Below are 19,557 nucleotides of genomic sequence, written 5' to 3'. Positions count from 1 at the left end.
TTCTACTAGCTATTTTGAAATATCTAATTATTGTCAACCATAGTTACACTATAAGTGAGCCTTCCTGACCTACTACTCCCACCAGCCAATCTCTCTCCATTAAAATTCTCTGATTTTCTTTTTTCTGGTGGGCCTGGAACTGCAATAGCTGCCTCGGCCTCCTGAGTGCTGGGATGGCAGTAGTTCTCAACCTGTGGGTCGCCACCCCTTCTGGGGGGGGGGTCAAATATCAGATATCCTGCATATCAGATATTTACAGTACGATTCGTAGCAGTAGCAAAATTACAGTTATAAAGTAGCAATGACATAATTTTATGGTTGGGGTCACCACAACATGAAGAACTGTATTAAAGCGTGCAGCATTAGGAAGGTTGAGAACCGTTGGATTAAAGGCATGTACTGCCACACTCAGCCATGACCTTGTTTCTCTAAGCTTCCTGGCTCTGTGCCTTCTCCCTTCTCAAGGTCTTGCTGCTGTGGGGACAGGAGCCATGCACACTGTTCCAGTAGTTTCTGCTGCCTGCTTCCAAGAAAAGCCCAGAAGGAGAGACAGGAGTTAGGTTAATCTAGAAGTCAATTTAAAAAAAATTTGAACTAAAATGTTGGATGTAAAAGAAGAGCAGGCCATCTTCTGAAGTTGAGAACCATTACCCTGAGTCAGGTGTTTGGGAAACAGCTTCCAGGGAAGCTGCAGACAGAGCGAGTGTTGGCGGCTGCTGGCTCATCCACATAGATCTCAATTTGGTCTCCAGAAGTGGAAGGAGAGTACTGTGGAGTCCATGCGGGTGTTCTCTGGCCTTCACGTGCACATCACTGCCTGCACACCCATGCACACCCACTCACACAGAATAATTACAATTTTTTAAAGGAGTCCAGAGTTGTGTGTGGTGGAACACTCGTGCAATCCAGAATAAGGCTCTATCTCAAACAAAAATCAAATCAAAACTACTCTTTCTCCTCAAAAACAAACAGCTATGGAGTCCCGAGCAATGGTGTACGGGCATACTTTGTTACATAGGGCATTTGAAGCCAGCCTGGACTATAGAGACATTGCCTCAAATAAAAAGGCTGGGGATAGCGGAAGTGGTAGGGTGCCTGTCTTGCATTGATCCCCAGCATCGCATCACGTGCGCACGCGCGCACACGAGACTAACACAACCCCTTTATTGAATTCCTTAGAGGGGAAACGAAGTTATGACTGAGGGTGCCCGCTTGTTCTGTGAACACAGCAATTCCAAGGCAGATGGTGTGCCAGGCAAGTCTTTCTCCATATTAACCGCCAGGGCTGGTGGGCCTATGAGGGGAACTGAAGTCAGTTTGTTTTTAGAAAAGGTCTCTTAGCCCAGGCTGTCCTGGGTCTCACTATATAGACCAGGTTTGCTTCAAACTCAAAAGATCTACCTATCTTTGCCCCCCAAATGCTGGGGATAAAGGCGTGTGCTGCTATGCCTGGCTCCCATGTTTATGTTTTTTGAGATGAGGTCTCACTGTGTAGCCCTGGCTGGCTCAGTTTACTATTTGACAAGGCTGGCCTCACTCAGGCCTTTACTGCCTAGCGTCAGTGCTGGTATTAAAGACATGCACCAAGATGAGCCCACGTATTCTTTAGCATCTAGTCTAGACTGGAATCAACATTGTTCCTGGCAGAGAACCTGAAAGAGCGACGCCCCTCAGACTTTAAAAATTACATTATTTGTACATGTGTATATACTAGAGGACAGCTTGTGGAAGTCTGTCTCCATCCACCATGTAGGCCTTACTTCAAATGTCCTAGTCTGGCCTAGCCTGGAGCAAAATTACCTCAGCCTTCAGGGTGCTGGGGGTTACGGGTACATACCAGCATGCCCAACTTCAAGAAATTTTATCAACTCTCCTCTTGCCATATTATCTCAGAGCAAGGTCCACCTCCAGGCTAGAGGGATGGCTCAGAGGTTAAGAGCACTGGCTGCCCTTCCAGAGGTCCTGAGTTCAATTCCCACAAGCACATGGTGCTCACAACCATCTGTAATGAGACCTGTGCCCTCTTCTGGTGTTCAGGCACACATACAAGCAGGCAGAACATAATAAAAATCTTTAAAAATAAAGAAGTCCACCTCCTAGTCACATTTGCTTACAAAGCTGCATGGGCCATCTCTTCAGCAATTGAGAGAAGTAGGGACAACTACAAATTACCTTTTTTTTATTCAGTGCAGAGGATTTGAGGCAACTCACCCTGACCTTGAACTCTAGGTGAGCCTGTCTTAGCCTCTTGAGTACAGAGGTGTCACTACACTCAACAAACTCACCAAAAAAAAATTAAATTAAATTAAAAATATATAAAATAGCCAACATATAAGTGTCTTCTCCTTGTTCAAATTCCAATTTTGTACACAGTTCAATGAGACCTGCAAGGCTAAAAACTACCTGGCCAGCCAGCCATGTGTGGTAAGTAGCACAGGTCTTTAATCCCAGCACTCAAAGCCAGGTGAATCTGAGTACATAGACCAGTTTGCTCCACATTGGGAACTCCAGGACAGCCAGGACTATATAAAGGACGCCTCAAAACAAAAATTCCTAGGCAAGATGGCACACATTTTTAATACTTAGGAAGCAGAGCTTGTTGAATGAGGCTAGCCTGGACTATAATGTGCAGTCTGGGCTACCTCGACTGTCTTCTAACCACAAAAAAAAAAAAAAACCATGCAGGGAGTTTATTCTAAAAGGCAGAGGTAGGATTTTAGCAACTAGTCTGGGATATATTTTTTGGTAAAGAAAATAAAAGAGAAGGGGGTTCAAAAGAGGGCTGGTAACAGCTCAAATCAAGCTGCTTGCAAAAGCCAACTTGGTTTGATCCCAATGTATTTGTCCTCCAGTAAATTAAAGAGGGGAACATGGGAAAGATACATGTTTAAAATTCAGATTTACTGCTGAAATGCTTGTTACTTATACACAAAGTTCGCCTAACAGGCTGGCACTTATAAAGCCTTTAATAAAGGATAAGATTGCAGGTGTCATGTGAACCTGCTTCCAACTAGATTTCAATTTGTTGACAGGCTCTTTTAGCTCTGGAACTCACTATATGTAGACTAAGCTGGCCTTTCCTCTGCTTCCTCAAGGCTAGGATTAAATGCATTTATTCTACAAACCTCATCTCCAGCTAGAAGGTAACAGCTACAAAAGCATTTTAAAAATCCTAAGACATTAACTTCAAGTTAAACAGTTGGGCATATTTGGTGGGTTCGAGTTCTTGGTGAACCCTAATATGTCAGCCTTTAAATCTTATTTGAAAGCAAGCTGGGGAGACATAATAGATCTGAATTTCAGGCCAGCCAGGGTGAGACTGTCTCAAAATATTCCTAAAAACTTTTAGGATTAAAGGATACAAACCTTCCACCCACAGGTGTTCCTACAGGTTTTTAACTTTTCTGTAACTTACCACTTCTCCAAGTGTGGGGGTCTTCTTCCTAGTCAAGGGAATTATCCCAACCAACCAGTATCTTAAGCAAGCAATGAGTAAGGCATGTATTTCAGGGTAATTAGCTAACAACCCCCTTCTCCCAAAGTACCTAAACACACCACCTTTCAAAGAGTTCAACCAAAACTTTAGCTATTTTGATGAGCTTCAGACAAGTAAGTCTGCTTTCCCCCAAAGGCTGTTTGGGACCCACCTCCCATATTGCTGCAAATTGATATTATAGATTTGTCATTAACTTTTAAGCCAAGTTCCCAACTCATTCAAGCTGTGATGAAAATTACAAACAGCTGAGGTCCCCCACCCACGCCACCACAGAAATTTCACAAATGACACCATATATGCTTACCATGCAACAAAACCTTTATTAACATTTTTAACAGAGGTTCAGCTATTACTGAAACTTGTAATTTCTAAACTTAAATTGGGGCAGATGGCTATAGTGCAGAGTAATGCCATCATTGCCCACTGGGAATGCAGACTGAAGGATTAATAGCCACCCCTCAGACGGAGGACCAGGTGCAGGGTGGACTCTTTCTGAATGTTGTAGTCAGAAAGAGTGCGGCCATCTTCCAGCTGCTTGCCAGCAAAGATGAGTCGCTGCTGGTCAGGGGGGATGCCCTCTTTATCCTGGATCTTGGCCTTCACGTTCTCGATGGTGTCACTGGGTTCTACTTCCAGGGTGATGGTCTTGCCGGTCAGGGTCTTCACAAAGATCTGCATGCCACCTCTCAGGCGGAGGACCAGGTGCAGGGTGGACTCTTTCTGAATGTTGTAGTCAGAAAGGGTGCGGCCATCTTCCAGCTGCTTGCCAGCAAAGATGAGTCGCTGCTGGTCAGGGGGGATGCCCTCTTTATCCTGGATCTTGGCCTTCACGTTCTCGATGGTGTCACTGGGCTCCACTTCCAGGGTGATGGTCTTGCCGGTCAGGGTCTTCACAAAGATCTGCATGCCACCTCTCAGGCGGAGGACCAGGTGCAGGGTGGACTCTTTCTGGATGTTGTAGTCAGAAAGGGTGCGGCCATCTTCCAGCTGCTTGCCAGCAAAGATGAGTCGCTGCTGGTCAGGGGGGATGCCCTCTTTATCCTGGATCTTGGCCTTCACGTTCTCGATGGTGTCACTGGGCTCCACTTCCAGGGTGATGGTCTTGCCGGTCAGGGTCTTCACGAAGATCTGCATGCCACCCCTCAGGCGGAGGACCAGGTGCAGGGTGGACTCTTTCTGGATGTTGTAGTCAGAAAGGGTGCGGCCATCTTCCAGCTGCTTGCCAGCAAAGATGAGTCGCTGCTGGTCAGGGGGATGCCCTCTTTATCCTGGATCTTGGCCTTGACGTTCTCGATGGTGTCACTGGGCTCCACTTCCAGGGTGATGGTCTTGCCGGTCAGGGTCTTCACGAAAATCTGCATGCCACCCTCAGGCGGAGGACCAGGTGCAGGGTGGACTCTTTCTGGATGTTGTAGTCAGAAAGGGTGCGGCCATCTTCCAGCTGCTTGCCGGCAAAGATGAGTCGCTGCTGGTCAGGGGGGATGCCCTCTTTATCCTGGATCTTGGCCTTGACATTCTCGATGGTGTCACTGGGCTCCACTTCCAGGGTGATGGTCTTGCCGGTCAGGGTCTTCACGAAGATCTGCATGCCACCCCTCAGGCGGAGGACCAGGTGCAGGGTGGACTCTTTCTGGATGTTGTAGTCAGAAAGGGTGCGGCCATCTTCCAGCTGCTTGCCAGCAAAGATGAGTCGCTGCTGGTCAGGGGGGATGCCCTCTTTATCCTGGATCTTGGCCTTGACATTCTCGATGGTGTCACTGGGCTCCACCTCTAGGGTGATGGTCTTGCCGGTCAGGGTCTTCACGAAGATTTGCATTTTGACCTTGAATTTAAAAAGGTAAAGGGCCACGTGTTATTCCCACACCTCTAATGAAAACCCCTCCCCCGCGTTTCTCCACCCAACAAAAAAAAAAACTGTTTCGTCATGGTTCCAAACTGCAAAAACATTTCCAAACACTCAACTGGCATCCAGAACCTTCACGGATTTGCGGGACATCCGAGTCTGCCAGTCATGGCCGTGATAAATCAAAAACAAAAAAACCCATAACCCCAATCACAAGGCCATTAGTTTAAAAAAGACAAAAACATTTAAACAGAACCACGTAGCTCCTACACCGGGATTCGTGTTAAGCCTGGCGACAAGTCGGGAGTACCTCTTTTCTGCCTTCCCCCACTGAAACCACCACGATGGCCTCTCCATCGGTTAGGCGTCCGTTAAGCTCCCTGGCGCGCGCGCCAGGGCCGCCCCCGCTCCCGCTCCGCGCACGCGAACAAGGAAGGCCCACTCTTCCCGGAAGGCCCGTTGCCGCGTCACGCCGGCTCGCCCTGCCCTCCCCTCCCCCACCCCGCCCCACCCGGAGAAAGGGCCGCCCGGCCTCCCGCGAGCCCCCGGTCCCCGGTCCCCGCCACGACTCAAGCGCCGCCGAGCCTTACCTGTCCGCGAGTGTGATGAAACCACAAACCGCCGAAGCGCGTCGAGCCACCCAGACGCAAGCAGCTCCGCAGCAGACAAAGCCTCTCTCGTCACTGAGCGCCGCGGCCGCGCGAGCCGCTATTTATGCAGCGTCCCTGGCGTCACTCATCACCCTGACGTAGCGGCCGTCTTCCTGCGCCGCCGAAAGTAGTCCCCCCCGCACCCCACCTCCCACGACCCGGTCAGGCTCCCCCACCGGGCTCCCCGCCCCTCAGGACCGAAGGGAAGAGCACTGACAAAGGAAAGCCCCCTTCCCACCCGGCGACCCGTCTCCTCCTGGACGACAATATGGAAAAAAATCGCCCGGCGGATGGATCCAAGTTAGAGGGCCCTCCCTCGAAAGCTCTGGAAACTTCCTCGCTGCGCCGGCGCTGATTGGCGAGGCGGCAAGGATTCGACCGGCGCTGATTGGTGGGGGAGGCGGGCCGCTCGATTGTTGCTGGGCTCTGTTCTGGGGCAGTTTAACGTCGACGTTGCTAAGTAACCGAGTGCGCATGCGCCGTGGCTTTTTTTTTTCTTCTCGAAATACCGTGTTTCCTGCCTGGGGTGGGGGAAGGGGGTCTTCTCTTCCCGCGTTCGGAACCCAGGTGCCTTGCACCTCCCGCACCCCGCGCTAGGCTGGCTTAAGCCATAGCCTGAATTGCGCCCCAACGCTGCTCGCACTGTTGGACATTAGCTTTGGTGCGGCCCCTGCAGTGTAAACAATGGCGCTTCTGCAGCCAGAGCGCTTCAGCCGCTTTGTCTTTTTTCTTAGCCGCCCTCAGGCTCAGACGTGGGGGTGGGGCGTCTGCGGAGCTGGAGGCTGAGGGCTCAGCTCGAGACCCAGCCCCGGCCCCGCCGGCCAGGCTGATCCTCTTCCTCCTCAGCAGTCTCCAAACAATGGAAGAGGACACACGTCTATTAGACTCTATACCCGGGGTTCACCCACCTCTCTCATTGGGGTGCCTATTGTGCAAAGGAAGGGAATGGAGCGGTTAATCCTAGAACCTCAGGACTGGGTTCAGACGTCCTGGGTGTGGCCGCTTTTCCCTCATCCAGATAAACAAGGAACGACCGAGCAGGGCTGCGTGGATCGCGATGTCATGCGGAGTCACGGGGTGGCCACGTAAATAACCTTGCAAACAGCTTTGTTTGCACGGGCTACCAACCCCCCTACGTCTAGAAATGTTAAATTAGATAACCTTGACTCTGTAAAGGTTCACTAGTTAACATGCAACTGAAGGGAACGTTGGGAATATATCTGGTTTGCCTAGCGTGAACCAAAAGCCCCAGTTTGATTCTTCAGCCCAGTGAACTATAAAGAGCAGGTAGATTTTAATTGGAAGTGAATTGAAATTTAGAAAATGTCCATTGTACATAGTATTTTATTTTTATTAGGCCACGGGAGTTGGACCTTGTTTCCCAAGCAGAGTATGTTCTGAGTCAGACATTTTGATGTGCAGATTGAACTAGAATGCAGATCTTATGACTGGTGTGATGACTTCACTGGGTTAAGTTCTAGCAACTTCCAGAACTTAAGTCTTATTACTTCCTGGTTTATTGTTTTCTCAAAGTAGATCATTTGGTTACTTCAACACAGCAATTATTTCGAAAGAATGGCATCTGGACTCCTCCTGAAGCAGACAAGACGGGTTTTTTCATAGTATAGTTTTTGTTGTTTGGTCCATTTGTCGCTGTCGTAGCCCCATCCCCACTCCCCTCCCCGACAGGGCATCACTATGTAGTCCTGGCTGGCCTGAAACTAGTATATAGACCAGGCTGGCCTAGAGCTCACAGTGATCCTCTAGGCTCTGTCCCCTGAGTGCTGGAATTAAAGACATGGACCATCATGCCCAGCTGTAAAGCAGTTTTGTTTTTTTTTTTTTTAATTTATTTCACGTGTATGGGTGTTTTTCTTTTCTTTTCTTTTCTTTTTATATACTACCCGTGTACCTGGTACCTGAGGAGCCCAGAGGAGGGTGTCAAATACTCTGGAACTATATAGACAGTTGTGAGCACTCGTGTGGGTGATTGGGAATTGAGCCCCAGTCCTCTGGAAGAGCAGCCAGTGCTCTTAACGACTGAGCATCTCTCCAGCCCCCTGTAAACAGATTTAAAGCACAACAGACAAGCAAACAAACGAATAGGATAATGTAAATCTTGAGATTAGAAATTCATTGAGTTAGCACTGTGCTCAAGTGTTTCTTCAATGAATAAGGAGCAGTTTTCCATTGTTCACCTAAAAAAAAAAAAAGAATTGTGTCATTCATTTTTAGACCCTAAAACACAAAAAGACAGTAGTGCTATATATGTTTCTTCATTTGTTTTTGGTTTTCTGTTTTGTTTTTTTCTTTTGAGACAGGATTCTCTGTGTAACGTTGGCTGTCCTGGGACTAGTTCTGTAGACTTGGCTGGCCTCAAACTCTCAGAGATGTGCCTGCCTCTACCTCCAGAGTGCTGGGATTAAACCACACCTGGCTGAATTTAAAATTTTTTAGTTGTGGAAGAAAAGACGCTAGGGTAGCATATGCCTTTAATGTTTGTGGTAAGGAGGCAGGGGTATGTGAGGCTCTGTTAGTTCCTGGCCAAACAGAATTACAGACTTTGTCTCCCAAAACAAAGACTAAAACCATTTTAACCATTTTCACTGTATATGTTATTGTATATATTATAGCATAACAGAACGTGAGAACTTTTAAAAAGTGTGTGTGTGCGCGCATGCGTGCGTTTCTGGGGTCAGAGAACAACTTAGGGGAGCCTGTGTTCCCCATCATGTGGGTTCCAGGGTCAGGCACAGGGCATTAGGCTTGTCAGCAAGTGCCTTTATCCACTGAGCCATCTCACTGGCCCCTGAAACCTGAAACTTTTCAAGCACAAATATAAAACTTGTGAGCAGTTTGGATTTGGGGATTAGAGATGGTCAACTCTTCAGCAGAGTTCCCAGCACCTAGTACTGTCTGACTTTGTACATTTTTGCTAATTTGATGGGGTGGTTTGTCTAATAGAAAGTAAGATTTATAAAAGTCCTCTCCAATGTAGTTTATAAATATGAGCCTTATGTGTTTTTAGACAAGATCTGACTTCAGGGAGGCAGTCTTGGGATAGCTCTGACAGTTTGATAGATCTGGCTGTCAGAGAACTATTCATTAATAATAGGCACTACTGACCCTTTAAAGAACTGACATATGCTTGTAACTGTTAAAGTTAGCTATGAGAGCAGGAAAGAATATTGTAGTAGTTTATACCAATTTTGTTAAAATTTAGCTAATCTGTTTTTCAGTGAGACATTTCAGCAGTTAAGTCAAATTTACCAATAGGTGTGGGAGTCCACAGTGACTCCAGCTTGTGACTTGATTTTCATCTGCACTCAAGGTCAGAGTTCAAGCTTGTCTTTACTCTTTAAGGCTGGATAACAGGATGTTTGGCCAAAGGCATGGCTATTAGATGCCTTACTCATCAAGGCTGGATAACAGGATATTTGGCCAAAGGTGTGGTTACCAGGTGTCTTGAGAATTAAGGAGGTGTTTATGCTTGTCAGTACCTTGAACCATGGTGTCCTTGAGAGAGGGAGGTCTTTTTGCCTCCCCTGTTCTGGGTATAAAAAGGCTCTGAGAAATAAACTTGTGGCTGCTGTGGTATTGACTCAGAGCCCTCCCAAAGCTATCCTGTGTCTCTGTCTTTTTCTTTTACGTCTACATCTCTATTTTTCCTATCTATAATTTCTCAATCCTTACTCCTCTATTTAGAACTATTTGACAGGTCAGGCGGGGCCCGGCAAATAAGTCCTTTTAAGAACCTAAGATAGCCGGGCGGTGGTGGCGCACACCTTTAATCCCAGCACTCGGGAGGCATAGCCAGGCGGATCTCTGTGAGTTCGAGGCCAGCCTGGGCTACCAAGTGAGTCCCAGGAAAGGCGCAAAGCTACACAGAGAAACCCTGTCTCGAAAAACCAAAAAAAAAAAAAAAAAAGAACCTAAGATAACCGGTGGTAGTGGTGGTGATGGTGGTGCACACCTTTAATCCCAGCACTCTAGAGTCAGAGGCAGGGGGATCTCTGTGAGTTTGAGGCCAGCCTGGCCTAAGGAGTGAGTTTTAGGACAGCCAAGGATACACAGAGAAACCCTGTCACAAAAAAACAAAAAGAACCGAGGGCAAGCCAGCTCTGGTAGTGCATGCCTGTGTTCCAGCACGCTGAAGGCAGAGGCCTGTGAGACCAGCTTGGTCTATGTAGTGAGCTGCTGGACAGCTAGGGCTAGGTAGAGAAACCTTGTCTCAAAAGCAACCACAAAATCTCGTTTCCTGTACTTTAAAATGCATCAGGTGTTTACTTTGGCAGCACATATACTAAAATTAGACCAATACAGAGAAGACCATCATGATGGCCCCTGAGCCAAGGCTGGCATGCATATTCAGGGTGAAGTATTTCATTTCTTCCAGGCAGCTGAGGACGAAGACAAGAAGGCTAGAAGGTGTAGTGGATAGCAGAGTATGATAGATAAAAGTGTTTTCATGAAACCTAATTTTGGTGTTGTTTATTGCAGTCTGGAGATTGAACACAGAACCTCACATACGTAGTCATAATGAGCTACATCCCAAACCCAAACCCATCATTTTGTACAATGGATATACACTAATTAAAAAAAATTAAGTTTCATTGAGACAGACATGGTAGCTGTGCTTGTAACCCTATCATGCAGGAGGGAGGAGGGAGGATTTGAGAGTTCAAGGCTAGCCTGAACTACATAGTGAGTTCAAAATACATAGAGCTAGCCAGGCAGTGGTGATACATGCCTTTGATCCCAGCACTTGGGAGGCAGAGGCAGGCAGATCTCTGTGAGTCTGAGGCCAGCCTGGGCTACACAGAGAAACCCTGTCTCGAAAAACAAAAACAAAACAGCAACACCAAGAAATAAGTAAAGCTGTATCATAAGATCTTGTCTCAAATGTCCAAAGTCTGGGTGTATATCTGAGGGCTGAGAGTGCTTGCCTAGTAAGTAGAAGGCCCTGGGTTCGATACCCAGCATCACACATACACACATGTACAAAAAAGTATCAATAAGTACTTTTTCTTTAACAACATTAGTTCACTAGATACTTTTCCTAATTGTCATGAAGGTTAGTGATGCTATGTAAATTCAGAAAGTAGCATTTGCCACAGGCAATTTGATAGGAAGAATATAAATATTGAGCTGGATGGTGGTGTATGCCTTTAATTTCAGCACTCAGGAAGCAGAGGCAGGTGGATCTCTGTGAGTTCGAGGCCAGCCTGGGCTACACAGAGTGAGTTCCAGGATAGCCAGGGCTACACAGAGAAACGCTGTTTCAAGCAACAACAACAAAAACAACAACCCACAAACAAACAAAAAACAGAAAGAGATGAGGCCTGTCACGTGAGCTGAGAAATCTGGGTCCTGTGGTTGAGAGGACTGCCTAGCCATGCCATCCTAGTGTGTCAAGATCCCTTCTCTTACTGGGAACTGAAGTATCAAGCCTCAGGGTACAAAATGGTGCCTTTTAACTGCTCAGCAGTCTGTGTGCTGCTGGGTCTCCCTCCTGCTAGTGGCCATGTCTGGAGGGAGACTACCGGCTCCGCCCAAATCCTGTCTGAAAAGTACATTTGCATGTGAGAGAATCACGATTCACTCTCTACTGCTGTATTTCTGTAGTCCTGTTACCCCAAACAGGAACCTGTAGAGTGGTGTTGAGCACTATTCTGTGCTTAGAATCTTCTTTCTTAAAGTCCAGGACAGCCTTGTCAGGGTTTTCGTTTCCTCACTTTGCCGAGTTGTGTGGGCTCTCGGTTTTGTTTTTTGTTGTTTTGTTTTGAGACAGGATCACACTGTGTAGCTCTGGCTTGTCCTGGGACTCACTCTATAGACCAGACTGGCTTCCAACTTAGAGATTCATCTGTCTCTGCCTCATAAGGGTGGGGTTAAAGGCATACGCCACCATAGCATGGCAAGAGTGGGCTTTTATACTGTAAATCTTTTGTCATATACTTCCAACATATGCACTTATAAGGCATTTCTTTTTTTTTTTTTACTTATTCTTTAAAAGCCAGGACTTTTTTTTTTAAGGTTTTATTTTTAAATAATGTGTCTGTGTGTGAATATGTGCATGAGAATGCGGGTGCCAGCGGAGGCCAGAGGTGTCATATCCTTTGGAGCTAGAATTACAGGCAATTGTGAGTCACCAACATGGGTGACTGTACGGGTCTCCTGCAGGAGTAATACCAGCTCTGAATTGCTGGCTGTCTCTTCAGCCCCAGGAGCAATTTCTTTGATGGTAACATCGGCATGAGCAAAAATGTACCACTTTCAACTTCTTTTGTTTGTTTTTCGAGACAGGGTTTCATGTAACCTAGGCTAGCCTTGAACTCTGTGTAGCCAAGGATGACTGTGAACTTCTAATCTTTCAGCCTCCCCCTCCAGAGTGCTGAGACTCTAAGCACGTGCTTTATATGGCTTTTATACCTGTTTTTGTTTTTCGAGACAGGGTTTCTCTGTGTAGCTTTGCACCTTTCCTGGAACTCACTCTGTAGACCAGGCTGGTCTCGAACTCACAGAGATCCGCCTGGCTCTGCCTCCCAAGTGCTGGGATTAAAGGCGTGCGCCACCACCGCCTGGCTTATACCTGGTTTTATATGGTGCTGGGGGTCAGCGCCAAGGCTTCCTGCATGCTGGGCAAGCACTCCACCAACTGATCCCCACCTGCAGCCACTTGAACATTGCTTTTGAAGTGTACCGTGCATTGGCATTAAGTACAGGACTTGTTCATTGTCTTAAACAGGAACTTTGAAGCCATTAAATAACTCCCCATTCCCTTCCCCCTCAACCTCTAGTAACTTCTCTTTTATTTTCTGTTTCCATGAGTTTGAATTCAGGCAGAATTTAGTGTCATTTCTGGTAGGGAACATTTCGACTGGCTACAGAAAATGATAGATTTCCCACTGCCAACTAGAACTCTTCCATCCAAGAGACAGCCCATGTTAAATAGAAGGTATAATGTGACAAACCCATGGGTACAACTGAAAGGGAAAGCAGTCAGAAATGATGCAGATAGAAAACATATGAGATCCTGTGTTGAGTCACTGAGTTCAGCCTGTGTTTTGTTTTGTTTCAGTTCTGGGGATTGAACTTAGGGCCTCAGATATCATGAATGCTAAGTAAGGGCCCTACCACGGCTATATCCCCAGGTTTCTTTTTATTTAAAAAAAAAATGTTTTTTTGTTATTTGTGTGTGTGAGAGAGAGACGAGACAGGGAGATGAGAGACAGCCATGGTTGTGTGAGCGTGGGCACACAAATAGCATGGATCATGTGTGGAGATCAGAGATGGTTTTCAGGAGTTGATTCTCGCCTTCCACTATGAGTTCCTGGGTTTGGATTTGTGTGGCAAGCACTTCCCCCTTCTGAGTCATCTAGCTGGCTCATTTTTCCTTTTCATTTTGAGACAGGATCTCAGGGTCTTACTCTGTACCCTAGGCCAGCCTTAAACTTGTGGTCCTTCTGCCTCAGCCTCCCTAGTAGCTGGGATTACAGGTCGGTGCCACCACATTTAGCAACTTAATTTTGTTCCTGTGGTTATATTTTATAATTTTTTGAGACAGGGTTTCTCTGTATTGCCCTGGCTGTAGACCAGGCTAGCCTTGAACTCTGAAATCCTCCTGCCTCTGCCTCTCAAGTGCTGGGATTAGAGGTGTGAGCTACCACCACCTGGCACAAATGCATATTTTGTTTTCTGTTTTCTTTATCAAGTTTTAGCAGGTTTCCATCTTATCAACACAATTTTAAAAATCCTAGAAAAATTCTTGTACTCTATGAGTAAAAGGAGAAGTGTACAGATTTCACACTGGGGGAAGAGGCTAGTTTTATGAAGGAAAGCAGGTAAAATTAGTGTGGGAATTCTCATTTGCTGCACTTAAAGCCAGAAAGTAGAATAATCTGTACACATTTTGAAGAGAGAAACTATGACAAGAAATCAAAAATTAGATTTCCAGAAAAAAATGTCATCATATTTTGGGCAAAAGAGAGACAATTTTAGAATCAAGTGGTCAGAACATTTGCCAGCCATGACTCTAGCTGAGGACATTGTCTAACTTGTGTTAGAGAGGGGATGAGCATGGATGGCACTGTGAGCAACTGATCTTGGAATTATATATCCAAGTGGAGAGTTTAATCATTCAACAAACAGCCTCAGCCTCAGCCAGGTTCAGTTCGAACAATCTGGTAAACTACAGATGAGCAATGCTTCCTGGAAAGGTTCAGAGACGAGGCAATAGCATACTTACGGCAGCCAGGCATGGCTCAGTGGGAAAGAACGAAGGAGACACAGTGTGTGCGTGTGCGTGCAGAAGCCAGAGGAAAGCGTCTGCTGTTCTGCTGAGTTTCTCACTGAACCAGGCTGTCAGGCAGTAACCCCCTGCGATCCTCCTGTCTCTGCCCCACCCTCCAGCACTGGGCTACAGCTGTGGACAGCCACACACCTTTTTACAGGGTGCTGGGGATTTGAATTTGGGGGAGCTTTATCTGACTTTACAAATAAGGACTTAAAGACAGTGGTATTAGCGTGAGCATGGGTAAAATACAGCAGTGGAACAGAATGGAAGGTTAAGAAAGACCCCGGGTAATGGATCAGTGTAGCAGGCTTTCTTTTGGGCCACCAACCAGCTCCCAAATCATGACACCGAGACTTATTATTAGTTATGAATGCTCAGCCTTGGCTTATGCTTGTCCCATTAGCTCTTATAACTTAATTTAATCTGTTTCTCTTCATCTACGTTTGCCTCAGTTCTTATTACGTTTCTTTCATTTTGTATGTCCTTCATGTCTGGCTGCCTGGAGATTGCCTGGCTGGCTGGCCAGCCCTGGGCGTCTCTGTCTCTTTCTCCCTCATTCTCTCTTCCTTCCTTCCTCCCTCCTCCTCTCTCTTTCTGTCTCTCAAGAACCTAGATTCCTCTTCTTCTTTTCTTTTTCTTTCCTTTCTTTTTTTTTCTTTTTTCTTTTTCTTTTTTTTTTTTTTTTGGTTTTTTGAGACAGGGTTTCTCTGTGTAGTTTTGGTGTCTTTCCTGGCTCTCACTGTGTAGACCAGGCTGGCCTCGAACTCACAGAGATCCACCTGGCTCTGCCTCCCGAGTGCTGGTATTAAAGGCGTGCGCCACCACCGCCCAGCCTCTTCTTATTTTCTCTGCCTGCCAGCCCTGCCCATCTCTCTATTACCCAGCTACTGGTGGTTCAGCTCTTTATTAGGCCAATTAGGTGCGTTATGTAGGCAAGGTGAAACAGTTGCAACACATCTTTCCACAATTAAACACACATTTTTTTTTTTAAACACACATCTTTACATCCTTAAACAAATGCAGCATAAACAAATGTAACACACCTTTACATAGTTAAAGTAATACTTCACAACAGATCAGTTGATACTCGACAGAGAACACAATTCAGTGTGTATGTGATCTTTTCAATAACCAATGGTGAGTAAACAACTGGATATCTATGGGGAAGGAAAAGAACTTGATGTCTACGTATACCACATGCAAAAATTAATTTGAGGGGGCTGAAGAGAGGCTCAGAGGTTAAGAGCACTTGTTGCTCTTGCACAGTACCCGGGTTCAGTCCCCAGTACCCATGGGATGGATCATGACCATCCATACTATAATTAATTCCAATTCTAGGAAATCTGACATTCTCTTCTTACTTCTGTGGGCACCGGCATGCAAGCAGTGTACATAAGTGTAAGCAAAACATTCATACATAAATAAATAAAGATAAAATAAATCATAAATAAGAATAAAAATAAATGAGATAGAAAATAGACCTAAGTACGAGAACTAAACTATGGAATATTTACAAGACAATGTTCATGACCTTCGAGGTAGGCAGAGTTCTATGTAAACTAAAAAACACCACAAAAGAATTCACAAGTTGACCTTTGTCAAATGAAAGAATTTCCACTCATCAAAAGATGGTGTTAAGTGGAAAGACAAGCTGCCATGGGGGAAGGCATCCTTAACATGCATGTCTGGCACAGACACAGAGAGCTGTATAGCAAACAGTTCAGCTTGGCTTTTTTGTCATCTGGAAAGAGGGAACCTCAGTTGAGAAAATGCCTCTGTCACATTGGTGGGTGGTCAAGTGTGGTGGTCTGAATGAGAACGGCCCCCCCCTAGACACCTATGTTTGAATACTTGGTCCCCAGTTGGAGGAGGCGTGTGCCACGAGGGCTGGCCACTGACGTGTCCAAAGTCCAGACTAACCCAGTCCCTCTTCCTCTCTGCCTGCTGCCTTTGAATCACGTGAGCTCTCGGCTACAGCTCCAGTCCCCTCCCCGCCCGCCTGCCTGCTGCCACGGTCTCTGCCACGCTGGTCATGAACTCTAACCCTCTGCAACAGTAAGCCCCCAATAAACTCGGTTATAAATTGCCTTGGTCATAGTATCTTATCACAGCAATAAAAAAATAACTAAGACAGTAAGTCTATGGGGCATTTTCTGTATTCATGATTCATGTGAGAGGGCCCAGCCCATTGTGGGCAGTGCAGCCCTTGACAGATGTCCTGGAGTGTGTGTGTGTGTGTGTGTGTGTGTGTGTGAACCCAAGAGACTCACTCATCCGTTGTGTCTGCTTGAGTTGTTTCTAATTCCAGGTTCTTGCCTTGAATTCCTGCCCTGACTCCCTCAATGATGGACTTTAAGCTGTAAGATGAAATAAACTTTCTCTTCCTTGAGTTGCTTTTGGTCATGGGGTTGATCACAGCCACAGAAAGTTAACCAGGACATAAACCTGGCTTAAAAACGACTCTCTCTAAAAAAGTTTTTGTTGTTGTTGTTTGTTGTTATTGTTTTTAATTGTGTGTGGGTATGTGCATGCATGGGTGCAGGTGCCCAAAAAGAGAAGAATGAATCAGATACCCTGGAGCTTAAGTATCAGTCAGCTGTGAGCTGCCCAAAGTAGGTGCTGGGAACTCTGCTGGGGTCCTTTACAAGAGCAGTACCAGCTCTTAACCACAGAGCGTCTCTTTAGCCCAAAAAGGATTTGCAAACAGAAGACGTTCAAATGTTCAGCATATGAAAAGGCAGCATTACTACAGTGTAGCAGGCTTTCTTGGATCACCCGGCACCAAATCATGACATGGAGACTTATTATTAATTATGAATGCTCAGCCTTAGCTTAGGTTTGTTTCTTTTTCTTTTTTTAAATTTATTTTTATGTGCTTTGGTGTTTTGCCATGGGTGTCAGATTCCGCTGGAACTGGAATTAGAGAGAGTTGTGAGCTTCCATGTGGGTGCTGGGAATTGAACCCAGGTCCTCTGAAAGAGCAGTCAGTGCTCTTAACTGCTGAGCCATCTCTCCTGCCCTTAGGCTTGTTTCTTAGCTAGCTTATTTTGTTTTGTTTTTTGTTTTTTTCTAGACAGGGTTTCTCTGTGTAGCTTTGGAGCCTATCCTGAACCTCACTCTGTAGACCAGGCTGGCCTCGAACTCACAGAGATCTGCCTGGCTCTGCCTCCCAAGTGCTGGGATTAAAGGCATGCGCCACCACTGCCCGGCTCTAGCTAGCTTTAAAAGAAAAAAAAAATTAACCCATTTCTATTAATCCATGTGCTGCCCCAAGGTCCATTTGCCTCATCTACATACTGTCCTGCTTTCTCTATGTCTGGCTGTCTGGTCCCCAGCTGGCTGGCCCTCAGCTGGCTGGCTTCCCTTTTCTCTCTGCTCACCAGCCCTGCTTATCCCTCCTCTGCCTAGCTATTGGCCATTCAGCTTTTTATTAGATCAATCAGGTACCTTAGGCAGACAAGGTAAAACAGTCACACATCTTTACATAATTAAATAAATGCAGCATAAACAAAAGCAACACATCTTACATAGTTAAACAATTATTCTGCAACACAAATGTAACACATCTTTGCATATTTAAACAAATATTCTATTCCACAACACTGCAGGAGAAAGAAATATAAAACAATAGAAAGTGATGTCACCACCTCACCACCAGATCAACAGTGTCAAGTTTTGTGAGGTGTGGAACAACCACAATCCTCATACAGTGGTGGTAGAATATAATGCTTTCTAGCCAGGCTAAAAATTGCTTAGTAATTCCTTTAAAAGGATGGTGCTCACTAGGTGTGGTGGCACATGCCTGTAATCCTAGAATTTGTGAGGTGGAGGCAGGAGGCTTGTGAGTTAAAGGGAGCATTGACTACATTATAAGACTCTTATCACAACACAGTCTTAACGTATGAACCAGAAATTCCACATCGAATATTTGGAAGAGAAATTAGTCTACAAAAAGATCTAGATACCAACGTTAATGTAAATACTAGCTGTGGGAGCCCACAGAGGTTTCCTAGTGAGATCTGAACTTGCTTTACCCAGCAGGGCTGCATTAGGGGATGGATTGACCATGTGCATGGTTACCAGGTGTTTGGAAGGATCTGCACTTGGATGTGCAGTGTGCTTTGATCTAGCAAGGGGGAGGTCTTTTGCCCCACCCCTTGGTATTCCTTTAAAAAGTCCTTTAGAAGAGACAGAAGGGGCCGGTGGATTTTGATCCAGGTCCCTCGAGCTATCCTGTGTTTCTGTCTATCTCATTTCCTCTATCTTTCTATCTACTAATTCCTTATGCCTCTCTCCTCCTCATAGGTAACCTTGTAAAATGTGGGGACAGCCTCCCCCCTCCACAACTAGCTTTACCCCCAATTGGCACAAGTTAGAAATGGTGATAAAAGTCAAAATAGGGGTCATTTCTGTTTTGTTTTTTTTGTTTTTGTATTTTTTAAAGATTTATTTATTATGTATACATTGTTCTGCCTGCTTATATACCTACACACCAGAAGAGGGCACCAGATTTTATTACAGATGGTTGTGAGCCACCATGTGGTTACTGGAAATCAGGACCCCTGGAAGAGCCACCAGCGTGCTTAACCTCCGAGCCATCTCTCCAACCCCACTTGTTTTCTTTTTCGAGATATTCTAGTGTGCTAGGATGTGCCACATCTGAATCGGTGGGTGCAAATCTGTACATTTAAGATATGAGCATTTTATGCAAACTATAACGCAAAGGAAAGAGCAAAACAAATTGTGTATCTAGGAAGTTTTAAGGAGTGAGGACTTTGTGTTAAAACTTCATGAAGATTTATAAATAGATAAAGCTATACTTGGGAAAAATCTATAATCAATATTTTCAGTCTCACGAAGACTGAAAATAAATGGATTATACATTATAATAAACGTATGAATTAACAAACAGGAAAGTTGAAAAGGAAAAATGCAAGAAAATGAGTAAGAAAATGTTTGAAAGTGTGAGCAACTGAGAGGGTTTGGAGACTATCTGGGATGCCGGGGGTGGGAGGTGTTCTTGTGATTTTTTTTCTTTAAACTTCAGTATCGTATTCTGCAAAAGCATACAAACAACATAATCCTGGATCTATTCATTTACTTAAAATTGAAAACAAAATCCGGGCCTGGGAATGTGGCGCAGTGTGAAGTGTTCGCACAATAGGACCTATTCCCAGTTCTGCAAAAAATTAAAAAAATAAAACCCAAAATGTCTGTTGACCATTAATCAAACGATTCCAGCTGTCATTTATGCTTCAACTAGCAAGTGCCA

At 45.5% G+C, this 19,557-nt stretch overlaps 1 protein-coding gene and 1 non-coding gene across 2 annotated transcripts; one reads left to right on the top strand and one right to left on the bottom strand.

Annotated features, from left to right (window-relative positions):
• Nucleotides 1-3,796: 3,796 nt before the first annotated feature.
• On the bottom strand, nt 3,797-5,775 carry Ubb (ubiquitin B). Its single transcript, XM_037200595.1, is given in 4 exon segments — nt 3,797-4,752; nt 4,755-4,865; nt 4,868-5,318; nt 5,650-5,775. Coding segments are annotated over 3 exon segments (1,368 nt in total). The 5' UTR covers nt 5,313-5,318; nt 5,650-5,775; the 3' UTR covers nt 3,797-3,940.
• A 4,493-nt stretch (nt 5,776-10,268) lies between these two features.
• Nucleotides 10,269-10,380, top strand: LOC114682969. The gene has a single exon (XR_003733114.1). It is a non-coding gene; the product is annotated as a U6 spliceosomal RNA (small nuclear RNA).
• The last annotated feature ends 9,177 nt before the right edge of the window (nt 10,381-19,557 follow it).

This window comes from Peromyscus leucopus, chromosome 8b, assembly GCF_004664715.2.
Source record: "Peromyscus leucopus breed LL Stock chromosome 8b, UCI_PerLeu_2.1, whole genome shotgun sequence".
NCBI classification, from domain to species: Eukaryota; Metazoa; Chordata; class Mammalia; order Rodentia; family Cricetidae; genus Peromyscus; species Peromyscus leucopus.
The sequence above is the reverse complement of the archived record's forward strand: the minus strand, read 5'-3'. Positions and strand labels throughout refer to the sequence as shown.